The 27,966-nt window shown below is 37.1% G+C and overlaps 2 protein-coding genes across 10 annotated transcripts in view; one reads left to right on the top strand and one right to left on the bottom strand.

Moving 5' to 3' along the window:
• LOC129753543 (protein winged eye-like) overlaps positions 1-27,966 on the bottom strand; it is a 531,910-nt gene that overhangs the window by 14,197 nt on the left and 489,747 nt on the right. For 5 of the 9 annotated variants that reach the window (XM_055749366.1, XM_055749368.1, XM_055749367.1 and 2 more), the window contains 3 exons: positions 23,545-23,718; positions 2,690-2,845; positions 1,048-1,158 (listed from right to left, as the gene is read on the bottom strand). In XM_055749366.1, coding sequence (XP_055605341.1) covers positions 1,048-1,158; positions 2,690-2,845; positions 23,545-23,718 — 441 coding nt within the window. The remainder of the gene's footprint in view (positions 1-1,047; positions 1,159-2,689; positions 2,846-23,544; positions 23,719-27,966) is intronic. The other 4 variants (XM_055749371.1, XM_055749373.1, XM_055749372.1 and 1 more) reach the window with 2 other exon arrangements.
• Positions 1-27,966, top strand: part of LOC129753567 (40S ribosomal protein S25) — a 458,367-nt gene that overhangs the window by 172,935 nt on the left and 257,466 nt on the right. The window lies entirely within an intron of this gene.

The following is a 27,966-nucleotide window of genomic DNA, read 5'->3' as shown; positions in this document are numbered from 1 at the left end:
TTTCTTGTATTTTTTGTCCCTTTTGTATTTTTGAGTCGTTTCTATCCTTAATTGTCTGTTTTGTCTTTTTTTTATTTGTTTGTCTCTTGTGTATTTTTGGGGTATTTGTCTTTTTTTATGACTTTTGTGATTTTATCTTTTTTATCCCTCTTGTTTATTCTTGTTTATTTCTAGTCTTCTTTGTCTTTTTTGCTTAAATGTATGTGTTGTGTATGTTTATTGTCTTTTTTAAATGTTATTGTTCATTTTTTATATCCGTTGGTCTTTTTGCGTCTTTCGAGTTTTTTTTATCTTTGTTGTTTATCTTAAATGTGTCTTTTGATTCTTGCCTTTCTACGCCTCTTTTGTACTTTTAGTCCCATATGTCTTTTTGATCCCTTTATTTGTCTGTTATTATCTTTTGAGTAATTTTTTTTATATTCTCTTTCGGTCTTATTTAAAATTGCTTGTGTGTCTTTTCTATTTATTTGTTTTTTTTCTGCTTGATTGTTTTTCAATACCTTTTGTATTTTCTGTTAATTTAGTATTTTTTGTTTCTCGACTTCGAATCCATTTCGATTTTTTGTGACTTATATTGTGGGTCTTGTATGAACGTGTTTTTAGGCCTTTTTCCTGTATCTTTTCCTGTTAGGTTTTTTTCTACTTTTTCGAATTCTAATATTTTTGTCAAAAAACTGAAATTAGCATCTTAATCTGAATCTGAATATCAAATCTGAAGCTGAAATCTGAATATGAATTAATAATCTTAATCTGAAATCTGAAATCTGAGATCTAAAATTTAAAATCTGAATCTGAAATCTGAATCTTAATTTTAATCTTACTGCGGATTTGAATCTAAATTGTTAATCTGAAATCCGAATCTAAGATCGGAGTTTGTAATCTGAATCTTAATTTGGAATCTCTAATATGAATCTGATTCTAAAACCTGATATTAATTGATGTTCAGAAGTTGATAGCCGTGTTTCGCAAGATGATTAAACAGATCAATTGAGTTCTATTCTAGCGATCTACAAACTACTATTGAAAATGACCCTCAACCAAACTTACCAATAGTTGTCGTGGTAGGAAGGAACAATATCTGTCCGGTGCTAGGATCCCGAACCAGTTGAAATCCAACGGGCGGGGGCATCGGAAGCATCGGTTCGACCGGCAAAGGAGCTGTAAAAAGATGAAAGAATTGTCAGTTTCGAAAACATTCATTTCTGCTGTTTTAGGTACGGTGGAATAAATTAGTTCAACAACCACGAACGAACAAACGACGAGATAGATTGTTAACACATGGGTAGGAGCATTGGAAACATAACGCCGGAACCGAGATTTTGAACCGACGGACGAAGGAAGAAGCTGTGACGAACCGGCCCGCCGGCCTTCTTAAAGGGATTCATTAGAAGAGAGCTGGTTGAGTCCAAGTTTAGGGAAGGTGAGGTATCTCATTAATGAAAAAGGCAGGGGAGTAATAAATTACTCGAGTTTATTTCAAAACAACATCCCACTACAAGCACAGACTCCCGGCGGGATCGCCAAATGTAGCCAAACTACTTGTGCCGGGACTTAGATGTGGTTGTAAAGTTTGCTAAACGAGAAGCATGGACGCCGTGTTTTGTGATGTCACGGTGTTTGTGCCATCTTTGGAATATCAGAACAACAAGTGCGTTGCCACCCATACTAGGACATTTGCTACGACACGATTCATCAAATCGTAAACAAAACAACGTGCAACTGAACCGAATCGGGGCCCGAAGTGGCCGGCGGCAGATGGCGTGTAGGGCGAGCGACGAACCGAACGAGACCCGATCGCACGTCAACAAAACACCGAAGTCGTTCATGCCGGTCGCCGCTGATTGGTCGTTCGAGTTGCCTCGTTCGGATTGGCTCGCTACAAGAAACCGAAGGCGGGGCTTCTTCGGCAAGTCGCTTCCATTGCCCTGCTTCGTTTCGCGCGAGCTAGGCTGAAGAAGGTAAGAAGAGGCGGGTGGGCGGTCTAGCGAGAAGTGGATGGGTCGTCGTCGGTCGTGTTCTGTTTTTTGCCTATTATCTTCGGGAAACGCCTCTTGACGTGACTAATGCCATTAGAGAGCCGATGGATTTCATGTGCGAGGAAAATTTACTGCTGCTGTTATTCTGTTGTAGGATTTTTTTTTGCTTGCCACTTCACTCGAGGCGATGAATTTTGATAATGTGAATTTCTTATATGGATGTGGCACACACTATACAATTACTGGTTGCTAACAAAGAAAAACATAAATTAACGGAACATTCGACGTGAAAAAGGTTGATTACCATGAGTTGCTTAACGTAATTAACAAATTATATTGTGGTTTCGCCAGCAATAAAAGAAAATATTGTTATTATCGTCGAAATTATATCCACAATTGATAATGCAACATCACGTGATAAACATTCAAGAGAAGCTATCAAAAACAATTATATTGTATGTGGTAAATAGAACAAGTTATCACCTTTCGTTTAAATTATCATCCAAACTTACCCAATCTTAAATGTTTCAATTATTCAAAAAATGGCACAACATTACATCAAATAATAACGCCAAAATTCACGCAAAAACACGACGATTTCAAACAACATGACGAAAAAAATTAAATTAAAAACATCAATAAAAGATTTTTCCAAAATCTCAAAACACCTTTCAACTGTTACAAATAAAGAAATCACCAATCAACCAACGAACCTTTTCTAAGGCATGGTTCTTCATCTGAAGGTACAACGCGATCCAGTACCAAATAACCGACAATCTTTTTGTCGCTGCCAGTCTGAGATGATGGTCCTAATCCCATCGAGGATTGAACCGATGATGTCGGTAGATTCGGACAAGATTGATAGGCGGCTGTTTTTTTTTCGGGATTGTATGTAAATAAGAAGGAGTTATAATAAACAGATTTTTTTTGGTGGTGGTAGTTAATATGAAATGTGATAAGATGTATCTGATAATCCGAGTGCGAAAGCTAGGCAAGTAGGTCAAGTTGAGAAACACAACTCGGCTTAGTCAGCTGGGACTTACTCTTACTGGGCCTGACTACAGAAAGTTCGCAGCTAATGCACACTGAATTGCTTGCGTTATGCGCTTTCTCCAGTCAATACTTCGAGTAAGATCGAGGCAGTTCGCGTCACTGCTTTCGCCAAAAAAGCTTTCAAGTCGGGAGAAAATAATTAGGAAATAATAAACAAAGTCTGTTTCACATAGAATCTGGTCGCATCTTTTCATTTACTGCAGCGCCCCTAGTTGTCACATCGCGAATTTATTGACAGTGTTTTGATCCGGATGGTTTGTTTACTTAGTGGTGAAAATTTCATCAAGATTGAAGCAGTCAGTCAAAAGTTATCGACGATGGAACGCGAAAGGCGAGAGAAAATTCTGCACACTTACGTAGAGAAACCGACGTGGTGAGGGGTAAAGATCGCGAAATTCCTGAAATCGACTGTAAACTCAGGTGCGGCAACGTTACCGGGAGACCCTTACGGTGGATCGAGCAAAACAAACCAGGCGTAAAAGTGGAACATATATGAAGCTGCGAGCAAAGGTAATTCGATCAGTTCACAATTATCCTGGAATCTCCTTGCGGGATTTGGCGAAAAAGTTCAAGACTAACCACAGTACAGCTCGACGAATTTGTTTGCGAGAAGCCTTGCGGTCGTATCATGCAAGCAAACACCCCAACAGGACGCTGAAATTAAAACTGGTTGCCAAAACCAGGCCAAGGAAGTTGTACGAGAAAGTGTTGACCAAGTACAACGAATGCATTTTGATGGACGACGAAACTTACGTCAAAATGGATTTGGGACAAATACCCGGTAACAAATTTACCTTGCGAAGCGTAAAGGGAATGTTGCGGGTAGATTCAATTTTTTTTTTCGCAGATAAATTTGCTCGTAAGTTGATGACTTGGTAAGGGATCTGTAGTTGTGGGAAGAAGACTAAGATTTTCATCACTGGGGACACAATGAATGGAAATGTTTACAAAGAAGAATGTCTCCAGAAGAGGGTTTTGCCATTCATTCGGTCCCACAAAGGTCCGGTGAAGTTCTGGCCGGACCTTGCAAGCTGCCACTACAGCCGGGATGTCGTTAAGTGGTATAAGGAGAACAAGATCGATTTTGCTGAAAAAAGCATCAATCCACCAAACTGTCCGGATTTTCGTCCCATCGAGAAATATTGGGCAATAGTTAAGGGCAAACTGAAGAAATGTGGCAGAACCATGAAAAAACCCATTCAAATGGAAAAGTGGTGGAACAAGATGGCGAATGAGGCTACCAGCAGTACTGTGCAGAAAATGATGGATGGGATCACAAAAAAAGTTCGAAAATTCATCCGAAAAGCTGACGAATGATTTTTATGTATTTTTTTCCTTAAAGTGCAATAAAAACCCTATAAAATGACATTTTTACTTTTGTTGTACGTTATTTCTTTGCTTAGAAATTATCTATTTTATCCGACCAGATTCTATGTGAAACAGACTGCTTTAACGACTTATAAATTCTGCGAATCGAGGAGAAGTGAAAAAGATGAATTCAGTTTAGTTTGTTAATTCGTGTTCCATAAAATATTGAATCAAAGGGCGTTAAGCTACAGTCTTCGGTGACCCTCCTGTTTTCATGGCGATCGTCATAAAATAGTTTTTATCCATATTAACCGAGTATTTGAGAGAATATTTTTCAAACAATTTTGTTCACCAAGTCCATCGTAAATCAGCTTTGGACGGAATGAGTTGAAACCCTGAAATTTTTGACACACAATTGTTGAACCAATTACAGGGTTATTAGGGCTTGTAATATAGCTCAGTTCTCAAAGCAGTTCTGATACGATATCCATGAGTTCGAGCCCAAGAGTAAAAAAAAACATCGACCAAAGTTGTTTCGTATTAGTTTTTCTACAACTGTCCTTCAATTGCATCGTTGAAATAAAGTGGAAAATGACAAAGAAATGTTAGAAAGACTATAATAGATGTTATAAGTCCGATTTTTAGCTATCATCAGTTATGTTCTTGATTACATTGTGCAAGATTTAAAAAGTTTCAGACATCTTGTTTTTCGATGTAGGTGAATTAGAAGCTGCACTGCAGAATCTAGTTTTTATAATCCTAGGGGTCGAAAAGGGTGTCCACGATGAATTCGCCACACTATGAATTTGGTCCGTTGGGTAGAATTTAATGAAAATTTGGGTGGATTTAGTTCTTAGTGCATTGTTTACATCCTGCAAGTTTTAAAGTCCTGTGATCGAAACTCGCTGAAATGAAGTCGAAAGAACAGCTCGTGCGTCATAAAATCTTGCGCATTCATCACGAGAACAAGGATCTCTCACATCGTTCCATCGCTAAAACGTTGGGAATTCCAAAATTCCATGGTGTCGCGAGTGATTAAGCGGTTCGAGGAACGATTGACCACCGATCGGAAGACCAGAAGTGTAGGAAAAAGCAAAAGAACCCCGAACGCCTCCGTTCGGGATGTGGTTCAAAAGCTGCACCTAAGCCGAAGTTTTGTCCAGAAGGCCAAAACTAAGGATGGGCTTCAAATGTTCAAGGTACAAAAGGCCCCAAATCGCGACGGAAAGCAGAACAAGTCCGCCAAAATCCGTGTCAGGAAGTTGTAACTAAACATGCCGACGAAAGTTGAATGCTGCATCATGGACGACGAAACATATGTGAAGGCCGACTTCACCGACTTCAAACAGATAACAGGCAACCTGTTTTTCACGTTCAAGGATAAGTTCAGCGTTCCGGAGCATGTCCGCACTCAAAAGATGTCAAAATTTGCGAATAAATCCCTGGTTTGGCAAGCCACTTCCACGTGTGGGAAGCGGAGCGCACCTTTCGTGACCCAGAACACGATGAACTGACAGGTGTAGATACATGAAAGAGTGCCTCCAGAAGCAGATGCTTCCTTTCCTGAAGGCCCACAATGTCCCAACAATCTTCTGGCCGGATTTGGCCTCACGCCACTACCAAGGTTGCCGAAAAAAATTCTTTGTTTTTGACAAAAAAAATTCTCGAATTCTGTGATTTGAACCTGAAATTCTGTGACGGTTTTCTGTGACGCTAGTTCTACGAAATTCATTGCAGAAATCATGTGACACATCAACAAATTGAAAAATACTTAAAGTTTTGATGGAAAAAATACATTTTACATTACCATATTTTCTTGAATTATAGTCAAAAATAAAAAGTCAAAAGTGACAGAAAAATTTCAGATTTTGGAACTGTACAAAATTTAGAAAACCTGTGAATTCTGTGAAAATTTTAAAAATTCTGTGTTCTGTGACACAGATTCTGTGACGAAATTTTGCTCAAAATTCTGTGATAATACAGATTTTTCTGTGATTTCGGCAACTTTGGCCACTACTCCAAGGACGCGCTGAAGGTCAATTTCGTGCCGAAAATGTTCAACCCTCCCAACACTCCGGAGCTCCGCTTCATCGTGAAGTACTGGGCAATTAAACGGCCTAAAGTATTGAAGACAGTCGAGGAACTGAAGAAAGTATGGGTTTACATGCAAAAAACGGTTGATTCACAGGTTGTGCAGAATTTTATGGCCGGGGTTAAGGCCAAGGTGCGGGCATTTGCGTATGGACTGTAAATAAAATACGAGTAAAATGAAAAAAAGGAAGTTTAATAGTCATTTGTCAATCCCTGAAAATTTGATGGAAATCGGATGACAACTCGAAATTGGCAAATCAATTTTGAGTGTGGCAATTTCATCGTGGAGATCCTTTACGCTGAGAGGTGTGGCCTCCAACAGTACGGGACAGTCGAGTCTTGATGTGAGAAGGTCCGCGACTACTAGAGCTCGAGTAGCATTTCGGCGAACTTGAAGCGTATCTAAGCCTATGAGCTTGATAAACGAAACGTTTACCAGTTCAGGTGCGCCGCTAGATAGCCTCGATTCGTTCAGCTTCGTTCTGGTAGAAAGCGCACCAAACAGCTGAAGCATACTCGAGAATAAGACGAACTATTAAGACTTTCTAGCCAACTTCTTTCAAGTCTTTGGCCATACGAAACAAGAATCCAAGGCTTCAAGAAGCTTTGTCGACAACATAGTTCGTTTGAGTTTATAAATCCAGCCGTCAGTCGAGAATGACGCCCAGATCGTTGATGTGGTCTATCCGGATGTCGGTTTCATCTCCGAGGATGAACTCTGCATGAGGAGGGTGCCGTTTACGGGAAAACGATATTACCGAGCATTTACTGCGATTCAAGGACAGGCAATTGATGTCGCACCAGTGAGCGAAAGCGGTAAATTGCTGTTGTAGAAAGTTGATGTTGTCTTTGCCGTTTATGGTGTGAAAAAGTTTCAAGTCATCGGCATATGCGAGCTTTGTGCCGCCGAGGAGCGAGGGTACATTATTAAAATATATCACGAAAATGATCGGTCCCAAATGGCTTCCTTGGTGCACTTCTGAAGAGGCAACGAACTGCCTAGAAAAGGATTCACTAGTACGAACAAAAACCACAGAAACCTGAACGTGCGAGCTTTGCGACAGCAATATCGTGGTTCACCTTATCGAACGTCGAACGTGTGTAAATGGCGTCTGTTTTAGTTTTCTTGGCAAAGCTGTCCTGCACGAACGATGTAAAACTCAGTAGGTTCGTAGTCGTGGATCGTTTAGGAATGAAACCGTGCTGATCGTTGAAGAAGTGATGCTTGCAAAATAAGAAAATTGGATCCAAAACAACCAGTTCAAACAGTTTGGTGATCGCACATAGAGTGGAGATCTTTCATTTTGTGGATAGGAAACATGTGAGCTTCTTTACACAATAAGCGATAGATTGCGCCGTTTTGCGATGGTTGAAAGATACCGTCCGGGCCCGTAGAAGTTGAATTTTTTAGTCGACTAGAATACAATTCAAAGGTGATCCTACGGGTGATATATTATCCACAGCCCTGGCCAGTTGCTCCAAAGAAATTTCCCCAGTTGTGAAAATACTACACAGCAAAAAAAAATGTAACGCTGAATGATGTAATTTCTGGAGACGACGTAGTGTTAGGGCTTTCTGTTGTTATAATACATCTAAACGACGTACGCGAATGCGAACATGTCGTGTAGTGTAATATCACAACCTTCTATGTGATATCGCATCAAGTAGTCAATGTTTTCCTTAATTGACGTTCAAATGTTATTCATTTCAAAAAGTAAGAAACGGATTACGGACCTCAGCTGTATTTGTTTGGCTTGTAAGTACAACCAATTTTTTTAAAAAATATAAGCAAAACCATAGCTTCAAATATAATTTGATTATTTTTCATTTTTAGGCAGATTCGGCAGGTTTGCATTTGCGGTACAAAATAATTCTATAATTAACAAACAGCCGGGTACATCAAGAAAATGTAATATTAGGTACCATTTGCGACTCAAGTTATGTGCAGGTATTTGATGTAATATCACAACACTTTTTTTGCTGTGTAGAAAATATCTCGGCCAAAAGTTCCAAAATTTCTGGACCAGAATTCGCTGTGTCGCTGTCAAGAAACATAGGGGACGGCAGCCCTGGCTCTTTCCGTTGACTTTCTACTTGCTTCTAGAAAGATTTCTCTTCTTGAAATTCCTTTGTAACCGGTTTAGATGATTTTGTTGACAACGCCCACAGACTTTTTTATAAGCAGAGTTTGATTTGCGGTGTTCTTCCTTAGTGTAGGGGGATTTGCGCTTGAAGTTTCTGAGTGCACTTTTCTTAGCCGTCTTCAGTCGCCGCAGTTCTTAAGTGACCCAGGGAGCCCGTAGATTTGTAGCCACGCTACGTTTCGGAACATGGCAATCAATTATGTAGTTGAGAATGTTCTGAAATGTCTTAGTAATTGCGTTCGGATCAGAAGGATTGAGCTCAACTTCCCATTCGATGAATTCAAGGGCGAGGGAGAAATCCGCGTTTTTGACCATCTTGATAGAAGGATGCCGTTCTTTTCACGAAAGCATATATCCTTGTGGCATCGACAGAGACCACTAAGGCTTGGTGATGTGCACAGTTTTGACAAGTGGAGCGAAAGCTAAATCAATCGTCGGAATCTTGAAACTTCCGTTAATGAAACAGAGGTCAAGCATACATCCGTTTTCATTTTCTATAGGTATTATTTATCTGACGTAGATTCGCTGAACTCAGGGCGTCTAAGAAGACGCTAGAAGATGCCGAGAACGAAGAACTTACAGGGTCTAGAAGCCACTTCGGGAGAAGTGAGAAGTGAGATTTTTTTTTGTTTCGATTATAGTCGTTTTACCATCTTTATGGCATTCGCGACTTTATCAACGTTGCAGTTGTCGGATCTTTATTGAAAAACTATCCGGTACAACTGTGTTCGATGATTACTCTTAGGTTCGAACTCGCGGACATCGGCTCAGGAGACAACAGACTTGCCAACTGAGCTATATCACAAGCCCGAGAAATGAGAAATGAAAAGTTGTTTTGGTTTAAAACAGCACTTCAGTTGCAGCCTTCAACTTTGAGTTCGACTGGGCAATCGCAAAAAATAAGTTCTGACTGGCATAGGGGAGAAGCGGGCTATATGCGCCTATTAAGCAGAACACTGATTTAATCAAATATCACATCGAATATGTGTACAAAAACTATATACACGTGTGCAGGCGTCTGTTTTCTATGCATTGGAGTAATTTTGATGTTAATTTTTTTTTCTGTTTCCAAGAAAACGTTTTTATTATAAGTGTTGTCTAAAATGCCCAACCTCAAACCGTGCGGGCTAAATGCGCCTACTTATGTTTTGAACAAAATTTCTGTTTTTTGGGCAATATAATAATTTTAATTTATAATTTTATTGAAACAGCTAGAAAGTAATAATTTTCGTACGACAAAGCTGAAGTTTAAAAAAAATCTATGTATATTATAATTTTATGGAATAAACAAAAGTTATGGTTGCCATACTATGGAGGCAGTTCATCCATGAGAAAAACTTAATCAAATCTGTTTTTAGATCTTCAATTCTCTCTTAAGATGTTATTCAGAGCTTAGATTTGAAGGTTCAATGATAAAAATCATTTATTTATTCTATTTTACCTGTTATTTTAGAATGGAGGCATTTTACAAACATGATGGGGGCATACAAAAACACTCTATTATTCCACTATATATTCATTGTTAAACCTCCACAAAAGCTGAAATATGTTCAATTTCTAAAGTTCATTTGAGTAAGAAACAAAAACCATCATAGTTTTTGTTTTAAGATTTATTACGTATAATTTTTAAAAGTCGAAATATTACATCAAAATGTATCAAAACCTTGTATGATTTTTTAAATTTTTTTGAGTTTGTAAATTCATAAAATTCTTTCTTGCCTTATGTTCTAAGCGTATAACCCTCAAAATACATTGGTCAGATATGCTGTCTAGTCAGCCATTTCATCAAACAGCCGTAGCGTCATTTAACTCGATAGGCTAGGCTTGCCAGACACTTTCAGAAAAAAGCGGGACATTTCAAGAAAAAAAGCGGGACACAGCCGAAAAAAGCGGGACATATGAAAAATTCTTTAAAAAAGCTTGATTGTTTAGCCAAAATTATTCGCTTACCATCAGCCAAAGTTGTTTATATGAACACCAAGGTTTTGTTACGCGGATCGATTTTGCTCATTTTTTTCTTAAATGACTTCTATGTACAAGGTTTTTTGCCATAAGCACGTTTATTTTCCATGGTTCTCGCGAATTAACACGTTATTTGAGAGAAAATATTTCAAGTCCTACATGTAAATGGCGGATTGAAACCTTTGTGTAATAACAAACACATTAAAATTTTGTTTAAAAAATAAATAAATTCAAGAAAATTTCCATCATTGTATACTTTGTACAATTGAATCTTAAAAAGATGGTGCATAAAATAAGGCAATTTAATAAAGATTACGACGAAAAATTAGCATCTATAATCATTTAAAAGCAACTTAAAAAATATGTTCTTCATACCAAAATTATTTACATTGCATTTGGTTGCACATGCTCTAAGAACGCTAAACTGAATCAGAATCTTACTGTAATGCTAAGAATATTAGAGTTATTAAGTATTGTCTAGTAGAAACTATTCAAAATACTGTTTATTTGGAAATAAACGTATTTGAAGTTTTCTGTGTTGAACCAATGAATTCAAATTGAGGCCAAAGGTTGATTTTTACTAGCGTAAGTCAGTGAACTGTGTAAAAGTTTTCCAAGAAAAAAAGCGGGACATTTTGAGGAAAAAGCGGGACGGCGGGACATTCAAAAAAAAAGCGGGACATGTCCCGCTTTTGCGGGACGGATGGCAACCCTACGATAGGCCCAATCAGGAAACCTTTCCCCTACTCAAACCTAAGTACCTAACCAATTTGAACTTTCTTCATGCCTTTATTCATGACCTGGGTTGCCAGGTGCCCAGAATGTAAAACCAAGACTTTTGACCCTTCGTCCAGATATTGGTCAGACACAGATTTTGCCCAGATTTTTTCTTAGAGTGCCCAGATTTTACAGACTTTCAAAACTGAGTAATGAAATCAATATTCATGCATCGATTTGATCCGTAAGAGCCAGATTAGACTGAAATCTCGCTTGTATTGATTGGTATTTGACCAATCATTCATTAACCTTTTTTTTTTAAAAAAAAATAAGATCAGCATGGTACGTGGTAGGAAACAGTGTTTGTTATATAGTTCTCAACTCGAAAATAACCCGAATACCGCAGGATAACCTCCACGCTTCAAATTTTTTTCACCAAATTGGTGATCTTCCCTATGCACAGACACACACAGACTTTTTTCAAAATTGCCCAGATTTTTACTTTTCAACACCTGGCATCCCTATTCATGACTACTCATACATAATGCAGTTCGGCAGCCGAACTCGCTAAGGGTACGAACATAGGGAGCGCGAAGCGAACTGGGAAGCGAAAAATTCAATCACCGGATGAATTTCGCAAGTTCGTTTTTGAAGGTCGGCGAATTGCGAAGCGGTTCAACACTGAAAAACAAACCTTCGGTGTTTCGCAAAAGTTGATGAGGACTTTATGAGGACGTCGTAAAATAGATTTTTCAAGCCCAAATCCAAGACGGCGGCTTCCATCTAACATCAAAATGCAATGTGGGTATTAGGTGAAAGGAATCAATTAGTAGAATTCGAATTTTGCAATCTAACGCTATGAAACTCCATCTCAAAATCAAATACGGCGGCATCCGCTCAACTTTAAAATATTGTAAAAGACTGAAAATTGCATCAAAAAAATCTAACAAAACTATGACAAAAATATAACAAAATTATGAAAAAAAAAAACTACAATATTATAAAAACAAAATTATGGAACGCTGACAAAACTTTGAGGAAAATATGGCTAAGGTGATAAAAATATAACAAAAATATGAGAAAAATATACCAAAACATTTGCAGGGTGGCCAATCATTCGGGAAAAGCGGGAAATGCGGGAAAAAGACAGGATTTGAAATTCTTTCTAAAAGTCGGGAATTTTTGGCTTAGTGAAAGTTTGTTCAATGAAGTTTGGTCGGAATAGGTCGAAACAAGTAGAAATGGATTGACAGTTGATCACCAGTCTCTTTCCAATTGACTTCGACGAATTCTACCAGGTCGAACGGTCCTGCCGAGTTGGATCGGTTTCGACTAGTTTCAACTTGCTTCATTGAACAACAAGAATAACCGTAACGAAACCGTCAATCAAATGCTCGCAATTCTCACTCGAGGTATGTCGAGTCCTTAAAAGCCAAAAATATTGAAAAATCTGAAAGAAACTATTGCAAAACGAAAGTGAGAGGCAGAAAATAAGGCAAAGGAATGAAAAAATGTTAGGTGTTATCCGACAGTCAGAGAGAGGCAAGCTTGATGGACGAAAAAAATGAAAATACTTAAAAATATCTGAGAAACAAATAAAGCGAAAAAACGATTATCACACAAATGTTTATTAATACTTATAAGGTCCACTGGGGTAAGTGAGGACAGTTTTTCGTATAGTCAAACTTGAAAAAACCATTAAAAAATCAGCACAGACCCGAATGACCCGGGTGGTTAAAAGGTCTCTAATAAATTATAACAATAATAATTAAAAAATCAGCTGTGGTTAAATTTTGATAAAATTACGTTTAATTTGGTGCAGAACATGTTGTTTACAAACGCTGACGCAAAGCAAGGAAAGTTATCTCGTAAATTGTTGCTGGTGTCTTTACTTATCCCGCATTAGGAGGTAAGTGGGGACGGTAGATTTTCCCTTTGATTTCTCAGGAAATTTTCAACAAATTTTTGTTTTCTTAGTTTAATACGTTACTTTATTGCTCGAACCGTAAAAAAATTGAAAAAAAGTTCATGGTACTATAAGTAAGGTATCTTTCAACGATTATTATGAGTAATTTATGTTGCATCACACGATTTTATTGAAAATGTATACTTATTCCAGAACAAACAAATACTTTACAGAACTTTTCATGATCCGAGTGCTAAATAAATATAGCTTAATTGAGAGAAAATTAAAAAAAATGTGTAAACATCAAGTCTGTAGAAAGCCCTCCCCACTTACCCCAGGTAGGGTTTGGAGACAAAATTTTAAATAAACTCTTTTATCTCCATTTTAAACCGCTGCTTCTTTTCATAACTGGTTGTTTCAAATGTAAGAATTGTTTCAATGTAGAGTTTATCGTCATGAGCCAGCTAGTTAACAAGAAATTTGCCATTGGAAAAGATGCCATCAACTCGACATGGTAGTTAAAAATAGAAAATTAACAAAAAGTCGCTGTAAACATCCGCTATTATCAGAATCGTATTTCTTTTACAGTTTTTGGATAGATTACAAGCAAATTTAATATTCTGCATTCAAAGTTTAAAAAATAGTTCACAGTATTGTTTTAACATCCATCGTCTCCGCTTACCCCACGTCCACACTTACCCCGTAGTACCTTACCCTTTTTCTTTTATGAACAATCATATTTGTTCAACATTTTCGACTCGAGTGACATAGTTTTAAAAATTAAAAAAAAATCCTGCGTATCAATCTAATAATTTGTAGTTAAATTGGTAAAACTAACCAAAAAAATTCATTGAAAGCTTATTTACCACTGAAAGAAATAAATATTCAAAAAAAAATCGGAATTTTGCTTGGTTTTCTGTTTTACAAAATCGGGAATTTCGTGAGACCATGCGGGAAAAAGACGAGAAAAATGCGGGAAATCAAAAATCGATAAATTTGACATTAACATGGCAAAGCCATGATCAAAATATAAAAACGTCTAACAAAAATTCATAAAAACTAACTAAATAACAACAAGAAATTTACAATCATGACAAAACTCGAAAAAAAATTGACAAATATATGACAAAATTATGGAAAATATGACAAATGAAATAAAAATATGTCAAATATAATAACTAATTAAAAATTACAAATATGGCAAAATTTCGCAATAAAATAACATAAATCTGGAGATACTACAACAAAAATCTTACAAATGTGATAAATATATAACAAAGCTATGACCCAAATATGATAAAAATGTAACAAAACTATGATAAAAAATACAAAATTATGACAAAAAATTTACAAAGGTTTGTTATAGAACTGTCAGATTTATGTCATTTTATTTTCATTTTTGTCATAATTTTGTCATGTTTTCATTTGTCGTATTTTTGTCATAGTTCTGTCAGATTTTGTTTATTTGATTGTAATTTTTTTTATAGTTTTGTCTTTTTTCGTTCAATTATAGTCATTTTACCATCTTTTCTTCATACTGAAAGTCTTATCCGATACAATTGTGTTCGATGATTACACAAGCCCATAGTTTTGTCTAGATTTTGTCATATTTTGTCTTTTTTTTTTAATTTTTCGTCATATTTGCCAAATTTTTGTAAAATATTTTTCATAAATTTTTCGGATTTTGTAAATTTGTTATCAAATATTTTTCCTTATTCTACTTCTGTCAGGTTTTTGTCATTTATTGTCTAATTTTGATCATAATTTTGTCATATTTTTTCACATTTGTTAAAGTTTTGCCAATTTTGTGAAATTTTTCTCATATTGTCTATTTTTTTTAATATTTGTCATATTTTTGGCATAATTTTTTCACCACATTTGTTGTGTGTTTATTCAAAGTTTTGTCATTTGTTTGTCATATTTTTATCATGGTTCTTTCAATTATTTGTCATTTGTCACATTTAAATAATAGTTGTTTATTTGCCTCAGTTTTTTTTTATATTTTTGTCATTATCACTTTTTTTATAAAATTAGCCATATTTTTGTTTATTTCTTTCAGTGCTATTTTGCAGATTTCTTAAAATTTTTGTTAAATTTTTGTCAGTCAATTTTCATCTACTTTTTGAGCCCTTTTTTCTCATTAGGGGAGAGTGGGGATACTTGATCCCCTTTTCTTATTTTCACCATATCTTTTTGGAAAAATTTAGCAACTCGCCGTCTTTGACATTTTCTGACAGATTGTAATTTCAAGTTTCTATGCTCCAAAAATTAGAACGATACTTAAACCCGTTGATGAACTAGAAGCATTTTCGTGGGAGTAAAAAAATTGCGTTTTTTCTGAAGTTAGGGGAGACTTGATCCCCTATTGAAGGAGACTTGATCTTTTATTCAGGAAGCTCTAATCCTTGTATAAAAATCAAACAAAACCCCAAGATAGAATGTTAATTTACTATTTTGGTCATGTTTGTTCTCATTTCACAACTTATAGCAGACATAAGAAGAAAATTCTATAACTTTGTCTCAACGCAAAAGACATTGCATACTTACAGGCGCTATTTTTTATAATTAAGAGAAAATTAATTATTTTTGGTCTTTTCTTCAGACAATTGTTTGATAAATATTAGATTTTGGATAAATATTAGTAATTTCGTGATCAGCAATCATAACGATCAATTCAGAAGAAGAATATGTCGTTTGGAAGGGGGATCAATTGTACCCTACTCTAAGGGATCAATTATACCCATAATCAACATTTTAGAAAACTTTTTCTGAAAAAAGTTGAGAGTTTTCCATTGCTATGAAAATATGGCATTATGAAGTTCATTCTACGCTCGAACGATTGATACATTGGAACAAATATTTTTTTCATAATTTTCCCATGTAAGGAACATTTTAAAGTGATGAAATAAGATCTTCAAGTTACATTTTGTGAAATTTTTCAAACAAAGTTCAATTACTCAAACAATTATTTTGTTAAAATTTTTTAAACTACAAGCATTGTTATTTTGCTCATTTTGGCACATTTTTCTAGAACATTTGATCTTTGTAAGACATTCCAGTTTCGAGATATAGCTAAGGAATCAAGTATCCCCAGGGATCAAGTATCCTCATTCTCCCCTACCTATATGGTTCATGCGAATTTCAGTTATTTACTGCATTTTAAATTAAGCGGAAACCGCCATTTTTGATTTCAAGATGGCGTCGGACAGCCAAATTCGACTTCTACATATTGAGCGCTTTCATCCAATACCCATATTGCGGGAGTTTCATGTGCTTTTCAGTCACTTCCAGCATTTTAAAGTTAAGTGGAAGGGGTCATATTGGATTTCAAGATGGCGTCGGAGAACGAATTCAAACTTCTATCCGTTCAACATCTTTACCCTATATTCATATTGTGGGGCTTTCATGCCACCGGTCGTTTATAGCCAGATAGAATTTCTTTCAATTGAAAAAGATTGACAACGCATTATTTGCGAAAATCCGCGCTAAAAAACCGCGTATTTTTCATACACAGAAACGACGATAATAATTAAATAAATAAACTTTTGAAACAGATTTTTTTAAAAATAAACAGTTGCGATGAAAAATATCCGAGAGAATATGTTCAGTATATGTTCGGATGAACTGGATGAATTCGCGCGATCGAGCCGGTTCTTCGCACGAAAATTCGCTTGCACTGTGGCCGGTAGATGTTTTTTCAACGTGTTTCAATGAGAAGCGGTTTTTCGTGCGAATTGGAAATTCGCTTCGCACTTCGCTTCGCGCTCACTGTGAACTCGACCTAAGGGCTTTCAGTTCAACATACACAAAGAGGGTTCAATTTTTAGTTCATTAGATCGATCTCAGTTTTGCTCCTTCGCCGAAAGAAAAATAGGATTAGTTTTAGTTCGCAGTTCGAACTCCGTGTTAAACCATCGCAAGAAGGAAAAATGGAACTCAACTTTAGTTCATATAATCGAACTATGATTTGATCACGATCAAAACAGCTCTTCAGTGGCAGCCCTCAACTTTGAGTTTGACTGGCAAATCGCAAAACTAAGCTCTGACAAGCATTCTCAAAATTAAGTTCGACAACCGAATTCCTATTTGAACTTTTTTATGCCTTTATGCCTTTATGTCTGGTTTTTCTCAGATTTTCGAAAAGAAGACCCTTAATTTCTGCGTTTTAACGAAAATGGATGTACCAAACCAGATATTTACAGAGAAATCACTAGTTATGTTACTAGCAACAATCTCTACTGAAAAAGTCTTCAGATTAACGTTAAGCAATATGCTGCATGTCAGAATCACAAAATGTATAGTAACCTGAATATTCCTGATAACCATTTTAAAAGCTGACTGCATTTTGAATGAAGCAGTGGCAACTCTGGTCAGAAGTTAAAAACTGCTGGAATAGGTTGAAACTTATATTTTTTTAAGGTTTAATTTTTTTATAGCAGCAGTAAAAATTACTGAAACATCCCAAAATCAAATTGTTTTATTTTGTGCGTTCGATGCTTCACAGGTTGCTAAAAATGTGTTTTGACGAAAAACAATTCTGACATTTTGTGGTTTTACCCATAAAATTGTGAAATTTTGATAATCATAAACTTGCACAAGAATTACACGAACAAAAAGTTTCACAGAATTCTGAAAGGGTACAGCCTGCCATAAAACGCGTTGGCAAGAAATTCGTCTGAAATCTAGTGGGAAATGTGCCGTTGCGGCGTCAACGAGGCCACTCCTTCTTTCTCGCGCTCGGCTTATAGTTACGACCTCTTGCTCGGCGATTCCGGTGAATCGAGTTCCACTTAATGCCCCTCAGAAGAGATCACTCCGTTCCATTAATAGCAAACAGCAACAACAACCGGCATTCGGTTGTGCAATTAAAACTTCCCAGAATCTTATGAATATGTAAATGCAGAAGCTGGCCTCTGCCTTGGCTGCTGGCGGTAATTCAATATCTTTGCTGGTGGCAGTTTTCTCGCAGCAGAATTCCTCACGGTTCCAATTTGCCCATCGCCGATGATGGCATCCACTAGAAGAGGAAAGGAACTGGGAAACACTACAACTGTCACCACTTGTTATTTCGCCTCCTGCTGGCTGGAGAGGAAGTTTGCAATGCCCTGAAGGGGAAACACACCAAGCGACATGACATTAACATATTACTTTATACACAACGAATGTTTGATTTAAGGGCAGCAATTAATTGCATCATTCTACGATACATTGCGCCCGCGATACCAAGTAGTAGGAGGTAGGTTGGGTAGTCTTCTTGGATGGATCTCACACGCGGTACAACGGCAAACATTCGCTGGTTCAACGTGCCTTGAGATCGGGATTTACACCACTGCGGTCGGCAGGACCATAAATTAATAAAATACTAGCTAAAAAATAAACCACCCACGGTATTCACTCTGTTTGGATACCAGTATAATTGGTGCATTAGGTCATGTCCGGCCCTTGCTTGGAGGTATTCTAGCGAAGTTGGATCAAGTGTCAATATTTTCTACTAAGGTTGGTGACTTTAGTGGAATATGATGCTGTTTATTTAAAAAAAAGTTGTTTAGACAAAAGACGAAATTGATTTACCAACAACGTGTCGCTTATTTACTTATTCTTATGTTAAAAAGAACTGTCAATGACAGTTGATTAATTGACTCACACAATCAATGTAGATTATTCACCACTTCATGTGGTTTATGATGCATGGTCAAGGCTTCTTCATAAAGATCCAGAATTTCTCTCGTTTATAAGTAATTTGCAGTGCATTTAAAATATGATTTAGTAGCTGGGAATAGATGACGGTCTCAGTCTTGTTTCCCAGTTCCTTTTCTTGGCCTTTTCTTTGTTCCTTAGAATGACCCTAATAACATGGGCTCCACTAATCCAGAAACGTATTCAGTCATTGAAGTTTCGTGATGGGCTCGCTTAAGAGGCTTTTAATACATATTCAAGTGAGAAATCACAAGAATTTCACTAAGTTTCAACTCCGATTCATATTTATTATTAAATCAACAGATCATATAGTGATCCAAATGATATCTGAAAATTAAGAGACTAACTACAAATACAAATGTACACTGAACTTAAACACTAAGAATTTTTCTTCGGAATACAACCTTCGAAACGTCAAAATCAAAATGCTCTGAGAAGCGGTTAAAAGTCTTAATGACGCCAATTATTGCAGAGTAGGCCCCGTATTCGTTCAGTCTAAGAGGAACTAAGAGCTGAAGATCCCGATTCCTCAAACCTCGAGGTCGGACGTAAGTGAAAGAACTTCCAAAAGTGCAGGAGAGTCGATTCTTGATGAAAGTAGATAAGTGACGAAAGACACACTAGTGGCGGTCCTGCGTGAGTGCAGCGTGTCGATGTCGATCAGGCGGCAGCGGCTTTCGTAGCTGGGAAGTCGAAAAGTGTCTTGCCAGTTTAAGTGTCGAAGGGCATTCTTTGAAAAACGTCGTTGGATGGCTTCGATGCGATCGGAACCGATCAGAAGCATATGACACCAAGATCTTTCACGTGTTGAGCTCGAGAGATTGCTTCGTTTCCAAGGAAATAAACGGCTGAGAACGGGCGCACTTACTACGGTTTAAAGGTAGGTGATTGGCCTCACACTAGGAGGCAAAGAAGTTAAACTGGTTCTGCAGAAAGTTCACATCTTCGGGGCCAATGTAGTGTAGAACAGTTTCAAGTAGTCGACATACGCTAATTTTGGTCCATCGAGAAGTTGCAGCAGGTTATTGAAGTAGATCAGGAATACCATTGGTCCTAGATGACTTCCCTGAGGCACGCCTGATGAAGCTGAGAACTGCCTGGAAAAACAGTTACCCGTACAAACTGCGGAACCAGCCAAGAAGAGATCCACAAAGTCCTAAACGTTCGAGCATTCCGATGGCAATATCATGGTTCACCTTGTCGAATGCGGCAGAAAGATCGGTTTAGATGGTATCAGTATGAGATTTCTTTGCAAAACTTTCATGCACAAACGAGGTAAAGGTCATTAAGTTAGTTGTAGTTGAGCGTTGAGGCATAAATCCATGCTGGTCGTTGGAGAAGTTATGCTTGCAGAACATGAAAATGGGATCTAAAACCACCAATTCGAAAAGTTTTGCTTCTTCACCCGGACGCAAGGAACTAGGCACTAGGGAGACCTCGGGGCCCCTCGACTTAGTCGCGCAGCTTCCTGCCAGCGTCAGCAGTCGTCCCGGCCCTGAGTTCGATCGTGGCGATGAGGTTCTCCAGTCTGCAAGCACTCTACTTCAGCCAGGACATCATTTTTGTGTGATGAATTTATGCCAACAGAACATCACTCGATTGTGATCTCCAAACTGCGCTCGTTAGTAATTCAGTTTGTTCTTCTTCGCACCCCGGGAAAAACATCACGATTTCTACTGGAACCTCATCACCGGGACGCAACGCTTTTTGCCTTACGGAGACATCTGTGCCCTTCGACTCAGTCGCGCTGTTTCCTGCCAACGTCATCAGTCGTTCCGGCCCTGAGTTCGTATGTGGCGTAGGGGTTCTCCAGCCTGTCCATCAGCCAGCAAGTATCCATCTTCCCGTTCCAGTGTATAACGACCCGGTTTGCATGGCGGTAAACGTGATTATATCAATCTCTACTACAATGGTTGGAAAATCGCTCAAGAAAAGCAATCAGGAATGGTTTCTAGCTAGAATGATGCTTCCTCCGAGTGCTGTGATACGCACGTGGTAAAAGTACCCATTGAACATATGTCGAAAATCAACACTAACTTGATACAAGAAGATATACCATGCCCCATCGGAGGCTACCGTTGCTATTCGTCACGTGGCTTATCGACGGTGATCGACATACTTGGTGATACATTTTGAATGTCGCTCCCTCAATCATTCCCGAACGTCTATCCTCGCATCATTGTTGATAATGCTCGTTATTGATAGACGATCATTAATGTTTCAAAAGGAAAAATCTGAATAAATACCAGGACTACATGTTCAAAAAAGCTGTAGCACATGCTGGACAGTTCATTGCGGTTACCTAGTCATGTTTTTGTCCTTCTAGGCAAAGCGAAAAATAAAAAATCATCTGATAGCCTACATAGATCGCTCAGAACGGATATATATCAGTTATGATCCTAAAGGTTGAACGTCGTCAAGGGAAAGAAATCAGCATAGAGACGTTCGTTGCTGATAGTCTGCGTCCTTTTTTACCTCATCATGTATCGCAAAAGTGTTTCAAATACGGAAGCGTCGTTGTCATGCATGATTGTTTGTATGATTTGGTTGAAGAAGGAAAATTTGACTGCTTTGATTTTTTGGCTCTGAATGTAGTCAAGCATGACTCGGTGAAAATGATTGATTTTGGGAAGACTACTCTACTACCAGAACGTCGACGGCCTCAATGCCTGTGTTAAAGAATATTCCTTTTGATCCAAACGCTGCTGCTGTTAAGTTTTCTCACATCGCCAACTACATTATCGATCGCCATGTGCCGAAACGCTCTGCAGTCTCAAAGCTATCGCCAAAGTCGATCGCTTTGATTTTATGTGGTTACGCAGCTACCTGGTAGGTCGGAAATTCATTGTCCGAATGGCAGAATCCTTCTCCAACCATTTTTTTGACACCTATGGAGTGCCTCAAGGAAGTTATCTAGGACCAATACTATTCTTGATTTATTTCAACGACGTGCTGTTGCTCACACAGACGACCTGAAATTATTTTATCCTATCACCAGCCCCGACGATGCCAAGTTCCTGTAGGACCAGTTCAACCTCTTCGCCTCACGGTACGGTGTCAATTGTCTGCCTTTGAATCGTAGTAAATGCGCAGCAATTTCTTTTACCCGTATGCGGCTTCCAATCAAAGCAGTTTGTTTTCTCGTTGAGCACGAGAAAGATCTTGGTGTCATTCTTGACAAATGGTTGGATTTCAAGCTTCACACCAATTGCATCGTCGTTACCCAAGTAACATTTTAAGTTTTATAGCAGGCTACTAGATCAAGCTTTGGTTTCATAAGGGGCTTGAGGAGTCTTACAAAACTATCGGTGTTACTTGGGCTATAGCTCCTAGAAGCCTTGGGGTACTATTCTGCATGACGAAAGACTTCAAAGATATTTACTGTTTGAAGAGTCTCTATTGTAGTTTGGTTCGTTCGATTCTTGAATACGCCTTTGCTATCTGATGCCCCTATCCAATGGCGCTTTATGAGGTTCGCTCTTCGACACCTGAACTGGCAAGACCCGTTCCGACTTCCCAGCTACGAGAGCCTCTGTCGCCTAATCGACATCGACACGCTGCAAGCCTGCAGGACCGCCGCACGAGCTTCTGTCGTAGCTGATTTGTTTTCATCTAGAACTAATTGTTCCCTACTGTTGAAACATTTTCAACTCAACGTACGACCACGTGGTTTAGGAAATCGTGACTTCCAGCTCTACGTCACTCTCCGGTTGAATAATTATGGGGCTAATACAGCACTGATTGGTGTTACCAAGACATTCAACCACTACTCCGAACATTTCGATTTTGACGTTTCCAGGGATGCATTCCGAAGAAAAATCCTTTTTTTAATAACATTTGAAGCTTATTTGTTCCATTCTTTTATCATAAGCATAATGTGGAACCATTATCATCACATCCGATTGCACCCTTTGGAAAGATTGGTGGTACTAAGAAAGTTGATTTGCAACTTAGAGCAACGCTCAGAGCCGATTTTTACGACTTTTCTACTGATACACCCAGAATTCAACCTTTACTCCAATCATGAGCTCTCGATATTTCAACGTTTTTGGCAAGATGTGAACGCCATCGCGCCGATGATACGATTTGTGATCGCTAAAGTTGTCCTTCCAGCGCAAAAGCATTGCGCGCGTATGACTGAAAAAAACACAAAATAAAAACGTTTTCACGTCCCTTCCTATCTCATCTCTAAACAAAGTAGGAGGAACAAAAAATCTCCGGTTAAAACACAGGCAGTCTGACCCGAATGAATTGATCTGCTCGGTCAGTGCTGGGCGTTTGTATGTAAGATGGCATAAAAAACATTACGGCTAATCAGCCCAGCTGTAAAATAGTTCTTAAAATAAATTCACAGTGCATAACTTTTCATTTAAAACATTAAGAAAGTTTTCATCATAGGTCAAAGGGTACAATTATGCTTGACCATTTTTTTTTTGTTTTGAAAAATTAAATACCGAAACGGTTTTTATGTGTCATTTCAAAACAAAATTGCGCTCCTTTGAAAATTTTTGCTAGATCATCTATCAATATATTTAAAAATTCTCATCCAATTCTGAGACGGTTATGCCAAAGCAGAGTTGACGCGAAATCCGTTTTGGGAACTCGACTTCCCGCGTGAAGAAGTTTGTGGTTCAGAATCGCGCTTGTTTTTCTTTCATTCTTAAGGAGGAACTTAGGCCTAAATACTCACCAGGATACTGCCAGAGGGCGGGAGGTGTCCGGACCGCATTCTGAACGGCGGCGGCTGCAGCTGCGGCGGCCGCATTGGTCACGCCCATCGTGACCGCCTCCTGGGACAGGGGAATCATGGTGGAGTTGGTGCCTGCGAAAAACATGTTCTGACTCAGACTCGGCGTGGCGCAACCTGTGGCATGTGTATTTTTCCCGTTCAGGTTTCAAACACGAATGTGTGCAGTGCATGCATGGATGCGTGTGACGTGTGGGGTTTGCCGCAACCGACGGCGTGAGGATGGTGGGCGGTTGTTTGGGGGCGGTCGTTTGGGGGCGGCGTGACGTGAGACGGTGGGCGGTTGTTGGCCAGCCGCCGTACGTGTGATGTTTTGGGAAGAAGGTAGGTTGTAATGTTTAGAATGCATCGTCGAACGAATCCGGTGCAGCGTTTAGTGCAATGATGTTGTGTTGGTGTTGGCATCGAGAGCGAGTAGCGTTTGTTGATGAATCGTATTCCCCGATGCACGTGAATGGAAGATGAAATGACAAAAAACGAGAGAAAAGTTGAAAAAAATATATGTGATAATTATGCATAAACAAGTTTCACAAATTAAGGCAAATAGGAGAAACACACGATGAAACAGAAAAAAACGGACGGATTTCACTGCTGCCGTATGGAAATTGATTCGAGTGAGGATGTACTTCCAGTGAAAAACAGATCAACATTCAGCTGAGATGGAGCTTAATGAATGGAATCGAGATGATGCTGATTTCAGAGAAAAAAAAAAGTATGGGTTGTAGAGCCGGATTTCATGTTAAGAGGTTTTTCCCTTAAATTTATTGGTTCATGATGCTAATTAGCAATTTTTTTAAATTATATTTTTACCAAAATATCTTACAAATCACATGAGCCTTTATAATAAGATTTTTATTTTTATCTCATAGCAAATTTAAACATTTAGTTTACTTTCGTTTATTATGATCTCTCTTAATTTTAAAATATTCTTTACTACACAGAAAATTTCTTTGACTATTACGTGTCACTGAAACTGCAACCTTTAAAATAAAGCAACCTGTAATTAACAAAACCTGTAATTTTCAATTGTTTTCCTTAAAAGTTAACTAAGATTAATTTATTATTACAGCAAATGTCCTGTAAAAAAGTTGTACACTAAAAATTAAATGTCATGTAATTTGTTTTTCGACCTGTAAAATTACGGTAAATGTCCTGCTCCTTTTTGTTACAGGACATTTACGTAATTTTAAAGGAAATAATTTTTGCTGTGTAGTCAAAACTGAGATTTTGGATCATCTCTACATATCTTTCATGTGCACTTCAAATTCCTTTATGAAATAAGATAACAAAGGGCAAGCGAATTCGCATCTTCCTAGGTGCAAAGAATTTAAGAGCTAAGTTTGACTAATTTTTGGCTTAAGATTCCAAATATGCAATTATTTTATTTTCTATCGATGTTCAAAAAAATAAATTTAATAAATTTGACATTCTTCTGGCGAAGAACATTACACAGTAGTTAAAAAATAAAGGTTTACTTTTCAAATTTAGGAAATATCGTGAATTTTGACGAAACTCTTAGGAAATTTTAAAACAAGTTAAATTTTTCCTATTTTTCAAAGCATAAGTCAAATTGTTTTGAAGTTTTAAACAAAAGTGCTAAATGAATCCGAATCTTAGATAACAAATACTGAAAAAAAATCTTTCAGTGATGTAAGGAATAGTTATAATAAAATCTATTAAAAAAATTAAAAAATTGCAGGATTTAATATTTTTATTGATACATTTTAAAAGTTCATGACATTATATCATCAAAACTAGAGCTGATAGAGAAAATCTGACAAAAATTTCGAACTCAGGACGCCAATATCTTCCGGAATCAGTTATTAACCCACATCCGTGCCAGAAATTTTACCCATTTGAGTTCCTGAAGTGTCAATTTTACACTCCTGACTAAAACCGCTATATCTCTCTTGTTTCTTTTAATATTTTTACAGAATTTATAATTTTGGAAACCTCGTTAAGTACCTCAAATTCCTCTAACAATATTAAGCTACAACACTTCAATTTTTCCGTTATTCAAAGTCCCAGAAAAAATCTGAAAAAATATGCTTCGGAAAAAAGACTGAAGATCAGCTACGGAATGCTCCAAAAAAAATTTACTATGTGAGAATCTGAGAAATGTGAGAATGTGAAATCTGAAGTTAGAAGAGACATTTTGCGCACAAGGGTTTATTTTTTGAAGTTTTTTAGATCATATTTACCACACATGTAAAAAAAAGTTTGTTGAAACCTTACTTTTCAATCAATAAATCGTCAAATTTGTGTCAGGTAAAATTTGAAAAGAGGATTGGAAAGTTGGTTTAATTTGGCATTTTTGCATCTTTATGTTTTCTCATCAGAGAATAACAACTAGGTAACGCTTTTGTTGAGTTGAACAAAATATCAATACCGTAAAACGGGGTAATATTGATCACCGGGGTAACTTTGATCAACATGAATTTTTTCCAAAAACTAAGTCTAAAGTTAAAATATCTCATAACTTTTTTCTACGTTTGAAAGCCTACAAGTTGAGAATCTAATTGGGAAAAACTTGGTTTGTTTTTGGAAATTTCAAATATAAGTAAAATTTTTATTTCAAAATCTTGAAACATATTTTTTTTTTCGAAGGTTAGCTAATAAACACCCTACCTGATTAAATCAAAGCGTTTAGATGCAAACAGGTTGATTTATGTGAAAGTTCATCTTTCTTCCTTAGTAAATGTAAAGTTTTGGTTTAGTTTTTGTTGTATTTTTAGGTAAATTTTTGATATTGAAATATTAGGGACAATTTCCAAGAGTAAGCTAGTCTATGACTAAAGGCTAGAAATCCTATAAAATGGTAAAGTTTAAAGGAAAAAAATTAAGGTGAATAGTGCGAGGGCCTAGGGAATTGAATGAAGGCAAAATTTCATTTTTTTGTAGTTAAAATTTAATAAGTAATGTTAAAACATTTAACCTCTTTATTTTTCCAGCATCATTGTCCATCTTTCGATTGCAATTAGTCTTTGGCCTTAACACATTAAGGACTGCGGTGTTGGTTTTTTTGGACCGCGAAGAAACCTAAACAAAGAAACACCGAATTTCAGCATTGTGTATTTCAGAAATCACTGGATCAAAAGTTACAAATTTAGTATCTTCGAGCCACTGAAGGTGTTGTGTTCAAGTTTGTAGAGTTTCATGAATAATTTTATATCATTTGAGTTTGTTCTGAACTGCCTTGGCACTTAAAAAACTAGCATTTGTAAATATTATGAAGTTTTTTTGTATTTGTATGATCAAGAAAATTTATTAAAACCGTCAAAATAGAGACTGATCAATGTTACCCCAAAACATCAAATTCTAAACAAAGAAGAAATAGATTTATAAATCAAACTTGAAGTAGTCTTAAAAATTTCTGCAACTATGTTGTACGTTCATAGGAGTCCAGTTCTGGTTTTAAAAACATGAAACATGCCACATTCCCCTTAACAGAAAAATAATCGAAAAATATTAAAAAAAAAAAGTGTTCAACCTTATCCCGGATTACGGTACAAATTAAGATAAAGAGAATGATAAAGAGAAAATCCTATTAGATATAATGATCTTACAAAAACTGCACGACTTATTGTCGTGATCGTTCTCTCTTTTTCTTTTTTTTATTTAAACTCTCCTAGATTTTCTCTGCTCATATTCTGTAGATACTTGTTACGACACACAGTTTGGGTTAAATGACCCGAAGGGTAAATAAAAATGATCAGAACTCATAAGAAACACATATTAGAAAAATCTGTAATTAGTCTGTTGTAATTTGTTTTGAAGAAATATAAAATGGACAGTCGGCGTAGAATAAGACATCTTCAAAATTCTTTAGGAAATGCCCCCAAAAAAAACTGGTTTTATGCCGATCTTATCTGATGGCAAATGCTGAGCGATTTTAATCTTACAACAATTTAAACTTTTTTTAGTTTGCCAGATTGCACGGTTTTATCCGGGTTTGCCCGGATATTAAAAACAAAACTTAGGAAAAGTTAGGCCCGGCCCGGTAGCCCGGATTTCATTGAATAATGCCCTGATTTTTGCTCGGATTTGTTCATTTTATTCTTCAGGACCAAATTGTGTGGTAATTTTTTTTTATTCATGACTCCAAAACGATTTTTTTTTTGGGAAAATTTTATAAAAATAATCATGAAAGGTTTTTGGAAGGCTTGAAAACGATTTTAAATCTGTCGATAGATTTGGATAAAAAAAAATTTCAATTTTTTTTTCTTAATTTTTGTTGAGTAATTTCTGGGTTTTGACTAAATTGGTCCTGATATTGCCCGGATTTTCGGTCGTCAATTTTGAAATCAAATGCCCGGATTTTGCCAGGTTTTTATATAAAATTGTCCGGATTTCTCCGGCCCGGAT

The sequence above is a fragment of the Uranotaenia lowii genome, chromosome 3, assembly GCF_029784155.1.
Source record: "Uranotaenia lowii strain MFRU-FL chromosome 3, ASM2978415v1, whole genome shotgun sequence".
NCBI classification, from domain to species: Eukaryota; Metazoa; Arthropoda; class Insecta; order Diptera; family Culicidae; genus Uranotaenia; species Uranotaenia lowii.
This window is presented reverse-complemented; position numbering and strand designations above follow the sequence as displayed.